The 10,850-nt window shown below is 40.3% G+C and overlaps 1 protein-coding gene across 3 annotated transcripts in view; it reads left to right on the forward strand.

Annotated features, from left to right (window-relative positions):
* CCDC170 (coiled-coil domain containing 170) overlaps positions 1-10,084 on the forward strand; it is an 88,595-nt gene extending 78,511 nt beyond the window's left edge. For all 3 annotated transcript variants that reach the window (XM_061130107.1, XM_061130108.1, XM_061130109.1), the window contains exons 10-11: positions 4,965-5,201; positions 7,357-10,084. In XM_061130107.1, coding sequence (XP_060986090.1) covers positions 4,965-5,201; positions 7,357-7,557 — 438 coding nt within the window. In that variant the 3' untranslated portion in view covers positions 7,558-10,084. The remainder of the gene's footprint in view (positions 1-4,964; positions 5,202-7,356) is intronic.
* Positions 10,085-10,850: the final 766 nt, after the last annotated feature.

The raw sequence follows: 10,850 nt of genomic DNA on the forward strand, positions 1-10,850 counted from the left end.
TAGGGAGCTGTGGCCAAAAAGCAGTAGTCAGATAACCAGAAAGTAGTGGAAAACAACCATTATCTTTCTTGTAGTCTCTCAAGGACACACTCAAAGGGGATAAGAATCTTCAGCCTCCAGCAAAGCTCTCATCTGCTTACTGACTCGGCTTCCTATGCTCCTCCCACACTTCAGAATGCTCTCCAATCCGGCCCGTGTGGCCTTAGTTTATATTTTTCCCCCTAATCTACCAATCATGAACTGAGCTCTGATTATGTTGACTCATTGACCTTGAATTGCCCTGGACTCACCCAGCTTTGAATGTATGCATCAAGCAGAACCTGTGAGAAAGGATCTCCTGGGTGAGGTGGGACTCAGCCTGCAAAGTAGAACAGCTTCCTATGATTTCTGTTCCAGTTCCCTCCTAGGAAAATCTCTGGGGTTCTTTGCGGAGGGGTGCAGCATCCCTGGGCAACCCTTCTCCTCTGCTGTCCCACCCCTTTGAGAGAGTGCCTGTAAAGTGCAGGGCTTCTGCAGGGTCTTGTTTTTTGTTTGTTTAAACTTTTTATTTTGTATTGGAGTATAGCTGATTAGCAATGTTGTGATAGTTTCAGGCGAACAGCAAAGGGACTCAGTCATACGTATACATATATCCATTCTCTTGCAAACTTTCGGAGGTGAACTCAGCCTGCAAAGTAGAACAGCTTCCTATGATTTCTGTTCCAGTTCCCTCCTAGGAAAATCTCTGGGGTTCTTTGCGGAGGGGTGCAGCATCCCTGGGCAACCCTTCTCCTCTGCTGTCCCACCCCTTTGAGAGAGTGCCTGTAAAGTGCAGGGCTTCTGCAGGGTCTTGTTTTTTGTTTGTTTAAACTTTTTATTTTGTATTGGAGTATAGCTGATTAGCAATGTTGTGATAGTTTCAGGCGAACAGCAAAGGGACTCAGTCATACGTATACATATATCCATTCTCTTGCAAACTTTCCTTCCATCCAGGCTAACATATAACATTGACAAGAGTTCCATGTGCTATACAGTTATCCATTTTATATATAACAGTGTGTACATGACCTTCCCAGAGTCCCTAACTATCCCTTCCCTCCTGGCAACCTTAAGTTTGTTCTCTGTGAGTCTCTTTCTGTTTTTTAAGTTCATTTGTATCATTTCTTTTTTTGATTCCACATATAAGGGATGTCATACAATATTTCTTTTCTGTTTGACTTACTTGACTCAGTATGATAATCTCTAGGTCTATCCATGTTGCTGCAAATAGCATTATTTCATTCTTTTTTTTATAACTGAGTTAATATTCCATTTTATACATGTACCACATCTTTATCCATTCCTCCGTTGATGGGCATTTCTTGGCTATTGTAAACAGTGCTGCAATGAGCATTGGGGTACATGTATCCTTTTGGATCATGTTTTTCTCCAAATATATGCCCAGGAGTGGGACTGCAGAGTCATATGGTAGGTCTATTTTTTAAGCTTCCTATGATTTCTGTCCATAGTGGCTGTAACCTTAGGGTCCTATTTTCCGTACAATCTCCAGAAAACCCTCCAGGTGGAGGATGTAGGTTCTCTCACAGATTGAATGGATCAGATTTTACATTTAATCACCTTCTCTTTCAGAGCCTTTGGCCCTTATAACACAGGAGAGAATGGTTCGCCAGATTTGAAATGTTTTTCCTCCAGGAGGCAGATGCCAGATACATTATTCACCAGAAGGGAAACAGTCTCAGAATGTGATCCATCCTGGCTGGGGTCTGCATGGTGCTTCAGTCCTATTTATGACCATCTCAGACCCACTGGGAAAAACTTAGGGACACAGACTCTCACTGAACTCTGGGCTGGCTCTGAGAAGTTCTCTTAGTTGGATTAAGAAACCCATTTGCCCTGCTCCCTTCCCAGCAATCTTGTTTGACTTAGGAGGCTGAGAACGCCTTCCCAATGTTGGCTCCCAGTTCTGTCCTGGTGGTTTGGCTTGGACTCTGTAACTTGCTCCCTGACAACAGGAATTCAGGCAGCCCTCAGGATTGTGATAAAGCCTCATATTTTTGAGAAATTCTTGGCTATAAATTCTTCTCATTAGGACTTGATTTACGTGCTTCTAACTCTCCAAGCTGTGTTCCATCTTTTTTGGTAGATGGCCCACTGTAAATGTTTTTTCCAAGCTGAGCAGGAAGGCTGAATATATCTCCTCTTCTGTTAATACAATGTTTTTAATTCCATGTAGCAATCCCAGAAACTTCTCTCTTTACCCGGTATTTTCTCTGCAGCCCTGAGATTGTTGGCACGTGAATGGGATCTCTGTGAAAGGGAGATCACTTTGTTTTAAGGTTGATACTGATTTCACCCATCTAACGTTCCCTATTTGTAAAGTATTTGAAAAAATACAGAATGTATTTTTAGAGCTCTTGTTCATATAATTTATAAATAAATGTGCATATATATTCAAAATTTTTTACTGATAGGATACTTCATACATGCCTCAATCATGCCTGGGAAAGCTCCCTTCTCAAGTTTTTATTTTGAAAAATTTCAAACATACAGAACAGTTGCAAGAATAGCATAACAGACATTCTTCTACTGTTCATGTAGATTGTTGACATTTTACTGATTGTTGTGTTTTGTATAATGAGGGAGAGACAAAGACAGAGAGAGGAATCATTTGAGAGTACATCATGTCCCTTCATGCCTAAATACTTCCCAGGTATCTCTTCAGAACAAGAGAATTTCTTCTGTGTGACCATAGTAAAATCGCTGCACCCAGGAATCAACACTGAGATACTATTGTAATATACTTGTACTGATTTACCATCTATATTCAAATGTGGGTTTTGATAACTTGGGGTTCATGAATGATCTCCAAGGTCAGCCCCCATTTCCTTGTCTTGAGTGCTTGCTCTACTGCCTCTAGTTCATTGGCTACAAAGCTGACTCAGAACCCCTTCTCCTCGGTGTTGCTTTATTTCCTCCATGTTTCCCAAGCTATAGCAGTTGTTCTTGCACCTTCTCAATTGTAAGACCCACAGCAGCTGTCAGTTTCCCAAGGGATTTCCTCTCTCCTTCATGGAACCAGTCAAAAAATGTTGAACTTGTGCAAGCATGTCTGCCATCAACTTCCTCTCTGCCTGGAAAGGAATTCAGTTTCTTAAGAAGTTGTGTGTGTGTGTGTGTGTGTGTGGTGGTAGGTAAAAAAAAGTTTCCAGTTTAGGCATTTGACTCAAGCTTTCTCAGTTTAATGACATCACCCAGACAATATAAATCTGATGATTTTCCATCTGGACATCAGTATCCCAAGCAGGCACTTTTCTTCCATAGCATGTCATAATCCAATCTGAGAATTGCTTCTACTATTCCTCTGACTTTCCAGAAGTGTTGGAGGACTCTTCAGAGTTTAGGTCAGGTCAGCTTGTGCTCCTTACGCTGTAATTCTGGAACTCAGTCTCTGTGAAGATGCGCTCTAACCCCAAGACTTGGTCAAGATTTTAATCTCTGATGGTAGCATCCAAATGCAGTCTAGGGAAATCACAACAATCTCAAAATCCCTCAGCAATAAACAATTAGCTGTCTGAAAAACTAAACAATAGTGGTTGCTTTATTACTGTTACTCAAAAAAAAAAAAAAAAAAAAGAAGAAGAAGAATAAAAGAGAAAACCAAAGGAGGATTTCATTCATCAAGAGCGGCAATATTTTAAAGCATCTTTTTTTCCATTTCTCTCTCTTTAGTTTCCTCCCTACATGGCATCCTACATCTCCTCACAAGTCCCTCTTCCATCCTCCCAAGTTTCTTCCAAGAGTAGTTTCTGCAGCCTATTTACCAGAGACTCTTTCTACTCCTCTCTCAGTAGATCAGTTTAGTCTCTCAGGCTTTCTTCTTCCCTGACACTCTCCCCGTTATTCAGCTTCATCCTGGGAACCACAGGATGGGAGTAGATGCAGCAAGAAATTATCCTTCCTTCTTAGGAAAGAAGGGATGTAATGAAAGGGGAAGGGAGGAGACAGCACACACTCATTATTTGGTATCTTTTATTTTTATTACTTTCAGATGTTACCTTTAAATGATTTTTCAATAAAATTGAAACACAAATTCTTGCTTTTTCTTGGAGACTATGACCGTAGGCCTTGTCTGAACTGTTAGGAGGCTCAGAACTAAATTCAGAGCTCTGCTAGTCTTTCTGCTTTGTCCACCCCATATGCACTTCTTAATTTATTTCAAAGGAATTCCTTTTGATCCTTTTTTAGAGGCTTCTTTGTAAATATGCTTTCTGATCTGTTTTACCAAGATGTAATTTACGTACCATAAATCTCACTCTTTTAAAAGTGTACAATTCAATGGTTTTTAGTATATTCACAGAATTGTGTAAACATCACTGCTGTCTAATTTCAGAATATTTTCATCACCTCAAAAAAGAAACCGTGTATCTGTCAGCAGTTACTCTTTATTCTCTACTCCCACCAGCCCCTGGCCTTTTCTGGATCCTTCATGTAAATGGAATCATACAATAAATGGTCTTTTGTGACTGACTTTTCCCTCTTAGCATAATGTTTTCAAGGCTTATCTGTATTGTAATATCTATCAGTACTTTGTTCCTTTTTATTGCTTTATAATACTCTATTGTATGGATATACCACATCTTTATTTACTCATCCATTAATAGATATTCAGGCTATTTTCAGTTTTTGGTGATTATGCATAGTGCTACTAGAAACATTCATGCACAGATTTTGTGTGGACATAAGTTTTTAGTTCTCTTGGATCTTTGTGTCTTGGAGTGAAATTCCTGGGTCATAGGTCAACTATTTGTTTACAGTTTGAAAACGGGCCAACTGTTATTCACAGCAGTTACATCATTTTGCATTCCATTATTTATTTATTTTAAAAAGTTGTTAAATGAATTTCATTGACTTCTGGTTTGTCTTGTTTATACAGTTTTCCTAAATAAATGCAGATAAAATTATTAGCATTCTCTTTGACTTCTTAGATTAAAACTTTGGAACAGACCAAAGCCATTGAAGACCTAAATAAATCCAGAGACAAACTGGAAAAGATGAAGGAGAAAGCTGAGAAAAAGCTGCTGTCTGTCAAATCAGAACTGGAGATTACAGAGCATGAAGCTAAGGAGAATAAAGAGAGGGCCAGGAACATGCTAGAAGTTGTAACCAGTGAAATGAAGACACTAAAAAAATCTCTGGAAGAAGCAGAAAAGAGAGAAAGGAAGGTGGGTAGAAATCTGGTGTTGAAACCTTATTTTGGAAAGATAGGACAATTCAAAAGCGTGATAATTATTCATGTATTTCTTTATAACCGTTTAATCAGGCTTTCTACATAATTCCAACATATCTATATTTGCCCTCTCCCATCTTTTTGGCATCAAAACAACCATTATGATTTACTCCACTAAGAAAAGCAATTCACCTTTAATGGCACCAATTGTAGCAAAGAAAAAGATATTATTCTCAAAGCCATGGAAAGCCTGTGAAAAGCCAGGTTCTGGCCATGGAGAGGTTTTTTTTTTTATTATGTTTGCTGATTGCCTCTGAAGTTCGCGTTATCCCAAATCTTCTAACGTTATCCAGGCCTTCAGCCTCAGGAGGGAAATTTTATCTCCAGCAGAGATCAGTTGCAGGAAACGGTCCCAAATCACAAACAGTGGCACCCAGACCCTATGGCTGGCCGAGCCCAGATGTAAACCATAAAACAGAACTTATGCGCCCGCTGGGTGCAAGGCGGGGTGTTATCTGGTGAGGCCATCAGGAGGTCAGGCAGAAAGAAACATTTCCTGGGCAGCCTGACCCCTGCTTTTGGCTTTCATCTCACTTATTCTCTGCAGCCCAGAAGGGCACAGTGAGGACTCTGATCCCAGGATATTTTTTCTCTTTAGCAGCCTCTGCTTTGGCTCATGTGTCAGGCAGAGCTGAGGAAGGCCAAACTCCAAGAGTGAGTGGTCTCAGTGGGAACTTCTCAGCATTTAATAGCTTTGGCCATATTCAGAGGGTGGAAAAGTTTGAGGGAAGCTTTTTTTCTGGGGAGATTAGGCTGGAGAGAGTGTTCAGTTTCCCATGTTGGACTCAGCATAGGAAGGGGCTTGGGAAGTGAATGAGCACATGGAGATGATGTTTGGACGGCACTTTTCCTGGAGGAACATCTGTCTTTGAATTGGTTCACACCTTTTCTGAAATGGAAGGAGTCATCTGGTCATCTCTAGTTGATCTACTCCTGCTTTTGCCTAGAATCACAGCAACCAGTCTATGAGAACTGAAGGGGTATACGTCACATGTTGTCTATCTTCTTTGGCCCCAAACCCCCATTTTTCCTTTTGTGATGGACAAATAATTGTCCCAGAGAGTCCAATGTGCTGCGAGATGGCAATCTGTGTGATGTGATTTGATCAACACTTGGAAGTCCTCCATATTCATCAGCTCATACTTCTTCTGCCATTGGTTCTTCCTTTAGTTGAAGAGGTTCATTGCCCAGTTAACGCCCCAGTACGTAAGCATGTATCATGTGACAGACTAAACCACACCAACAATTGTAAAGCATTTCTTAGTGTGCAGAACACATGCACGGTTGACTGTCATTTCATTTGATCTGAACTTCAGAACAGGCATGGGAGGTAGGTAGGTAGGTTGCTCATTCACCCTGGAAGTGAGAAAATGAAATCTTATCAAGGCCAGAGTCTCCTTTATAGTGGCTGAACTGGGCTTCTTGATTTGGTAGCCAATACCACATTAATTGGTAGCTCAGATGGTAAAGAATCTGCCTGCAATGCAGGAGACCCAGGTTGGATCCCTGGGTTGGGGAGATCCCTGGAGAAGGAAATGACTATCCACTCCAGCATTCTTTCCTGGAGAATCCCCTGGATAGAAGAGCCTGACGGGGTACAGTCCACAGGGTCCCAAAGAGTCAGACAGAAGTGAGTGACTTTACTACTACTACCACATTAATTGGCTCATCATAAAAGTGGTTATCTAGAGGGTGGGATGGAGTGGGAGGTGGGTGAGAGGCTCAGGAGGGAGGGGACATATGTACCTATGGCTGATTCATGTTGATGTATGGCAGAGGCCAACACACTATTGTAAAGCAATCATCCTCCAATTAAAAGTAAATAAAAAGTGGTTATGAAATTGCTGAAAGTTGGTGTCTGAAAGGACTTTAGAGGTAATTTTGTAGGCTAGCCTCTTCCACCCCCCGCTCGTTCCTTCTTCTTCTTCATCTTTTTATAAATGAGAGAATTAACTGAAGAGCAGTGAGAGTAAGTAACTAGGCTAGCTCATGCAGACCTGGGTTTTCCACAGGTGTTCAGATTGCGTTTGATCTGGCAGTGTTGCTGCGATCTGTTCTCTCGATTCACGTGGTTCCGTTTGCTATTGCAGCTGGTGGACTTCAGGGAGGTGGTTTCTCAGATGCTGGGCTTGAACATGATGAGTCTTGCTCTTCCTGACTATGAAATCATCAAATGTCTGGAAAGACTGATCCATGCACACCAGCATCACTTTGTCACCTGTGCGTGCCTCAAAGACATGACTGCAAAGCAAGATAGGCCCCCACAAGGCCACTTACAACTTCTTCACTGAACGCTGTATCTCTTGAGGGAGGTGGAGATGATGAGAGATAGGATGCAATTCTCAATTTCATAAATTCCCCAATCCTTTGAAATTTGATCAGTGTGTGAATATTGCATTCTCTGATGATACTGCAAGAATCCATCATGAACAAAAAAGGATCTTAAGAGTGCCATCCTTAGGTAAGTGTTTGGCACTATAAACAACTATTATTTTATTTGCTAGCACTTTGGGACTCAAGACAAAGTTTACTAGATTGCGTATCTAGAACTGGAAATGATGGTAGGGAATGAGCATTTATGTGGTATCTATTATGAGACAGGGATTCTACTATACTTTAATTCTCATAGTAATAAAGTGGAGAAACTGTAATGTCTCTATTTTATAACCTCTATGAGGCTCAGAGAGGTGATCTTGGTTACCTACCTATGATTGCAGTTAATTACTGACAGAACCAGAATGAATACCACACTGGCTCTGTATCAAAGGCCACACTTTCTCTGTTATTTCAGTCTTTCTGTTTCTCTTGAACTCCAGTGATTCTGGTGAAAATTACCTGCATCAGAAAGGAAGGAAAACATCCTTACAATCAGGGATTGAAGCCCAGAAGTGACTGAGATTTATAAGTGTAACCCATATGATTTCTTTAAAAAAGCCATATACCTAATTATTTGAATGAAACACACCTAAGTCTGAGGTCCTGTAAAAAGAAAAAAAAAAAAAAGAAAAGTACCTCTTTAAAATGTTGCAACCACATCACATATGGTGGTAATCTTTAATGTTTGAACAGAGCTGAGCTCTGTACTTGAAAAATAAAAACTTTAACATAAAATACCTATAAGATAAAGAAAATCTACACAGTTTATTCACCAATATATCAAATGTAAGGGGCTTTGCTGGTGGTTCAGATGGTAAAGAATTTGCCTACGATGCAGGAGACCCAGTTTTGATCCCTGGGTGGGGAAGATCCCCTGGAGAAGGAAATGGCAACCCACTCCAGTAATTCTTGCCTGGAGAATTCCATGGACAGAGGAACCTGGCCAGCTACAGTCCATGGGGTCACAAAGAGTCGGACACAACTGAGTGACTTTCACTTTACTTTTACTTTATATCAAATGTACTGACAACAGGGATAACTTTCTCAAGATGGAGATTACATAGTGCATTTCTATTATTTTATGTCTTCTTTTTAAATTTCTGTTTCACAAATATTTTTCAGGAAACCATATTCTTAGCTTCCCAAGAAAAACATGTTTCTCTTTGGGCAATATTCTTATTTCTTTCCTCCAAAAAATTTTTTTTTATATAATCCCTTAAAACATGAGTGTCTAATTAAAGGAGAAGGACGAAAATAGATTCTACCCAAACATTAAGAGAAAATGAAGACTAGAAGAAAGGAAATGAGTTTCACACAGTTTGGATGACAGCTGACGGAGAGGGAGTGTGACCAAGGAACTCTGCTGGGGGGTGGGTCATCTCTGCCTGGCTTTTTCCATCACATGCATTTTGCTATTGCACGGCCCTGACTGAGGACATGGACCAGGTCTGCACAGTCGGGGAGGTAGCTGTGTATTCTCCCAGGGGAACGTCTGAAGTCTCTGGAGATCCCTTCAAGTGCTCCAAAGGTGCAGTGGCTGCTGCCCTGGACCACATTCATCTCAGTGGAATAGGCGACTTCACTCTTTGGGTCCCTGGGGGATGGAAGTGCTGCGTGGTTCTGCTCCAACCAGGCCACAGAACGCAGTCTGCTGAGGGGTACAAGTCCAGACCAGAGCAGGGGGAGATCAGTTTTTGTACATTCACTCTGTTTTCATTTTCCAAATATACTCTTTGATGAACTTCATTTATTTTCTCTGTACATTTCCTTTCTACACTCTTCAAAGGTACTTTTAACAACATCACTTTAAAACACATAAACTGTGTCATAATATTATGTTTCCATTTTGATTTATTAATTCTATTCATTAATTTTAGTTCTATACTCATATAAGAGATTAAAAAGGGTCTGGAGTGGTTACTACTGTACTTTCTCTTTATCATGCAGAATTACAATCCATTTATCCAAATAAACATATAATATTTTCAATATATAACTCAAGTACAGGTACAATCATCTTTAATACACATAGAAATATTTAAAATCTTTGAATATAATCTTTAGGAATTTCTGGTGGAAAGACTGTCTACATGGCATAAGGAAAATAAATTCTGTCTGTGTACATATGTCCACACGCACAGTAAGTATGTGTCATTTGGACACATTGACAACCCTTTAGTAAAGCTATTACCCTCCTTGTTGAAGTGCCAGCTGGTTGTCGTCCTTCCCTCTGTGGCATCATTCCAGAGTTGGCAGGCCAGCTTCACAAAATTTTGTGTTAGATTTTGTTCTTCTGTAATATCCATGTATATTTTATGTTGTCCAATAAAATGCGTTAGTGTGATGTGATTTTCTAAACAGAGTATTAAAATATTTAACATTAACTATTCTACTGAATCACTTGAGTGATAATTGCTACTGAGGTTGTTATTATGATCCTTGTCTGAGGCATTTCAATGTATGCATAGAATATCTCAATTAGGAAAAATAAATTTAAACCTGATCCATCTAAATTTCCAGTTTTACTTTGTCTTTCAGATGAACAATGAGTGATTCAAGGACAGAGTGGTAGGTGGAAAAGTTGTTAAAGAATGTCTACACTATTGATATTGTAGTCATATTTAGGACTTAGAAATGGAGCCTAATTTTCACTGGGGAAGCATCTCATGGTTACATACCCTTTGACTGAGAAGGCTCCACCCACTTTACCCAGTAGTGATCTTATCTCCATTATTACACACTCCATTAACTTCTCTTCAGCAAGGGGGTCTGGATGTTTCCCTTTCCCCTCTGCAGCCTCCACCCTATTCTTCTTTCACCTTTGTATAAAAAGCATCATTCTTTTGAGGATCCTGTTAACATATAACTTTCTATCCTTATAACAGCTACCTGCTAACATCTTTTCTATTCTTCCTACCTAAGACTGTCAGAATGGTTCAGAGGTGTCTTTTCCACTCCCATCAAGTACTATGTCTGTCTTAGATGACTTTCAAGCCTGTAAAGCAAACCGACGAAACATTCTGTCTTTAGTTTCTCGGCCATCTCAGCTCTCATGCCTTTACCTCCTTTGTTTCATCCACTCACTTCCTAGACTGAAGATTACAGCAGTGGTAAAGATTGCTCCTGTGATGCAGGAACTGCAGGAGACCCTGGTTTGATCCCTGGGTTGGGAAGACCTTCCCTGGAGAAGGAAATGGCAACCAACTCC

The sequence above is a fragment of the Dama dama genome, chromosome 26 (genome assembly GCF_033118175.1).
Source record: "Dama dama isolate Ldn47 chromosome 26, ASM3311817v1, whole genome shotgun sequence".
NCBI lineage: Eukaryota > Metazoa > Chordata > Mammalia > Artiodactyla > Cervidae > Dama > Dama dama.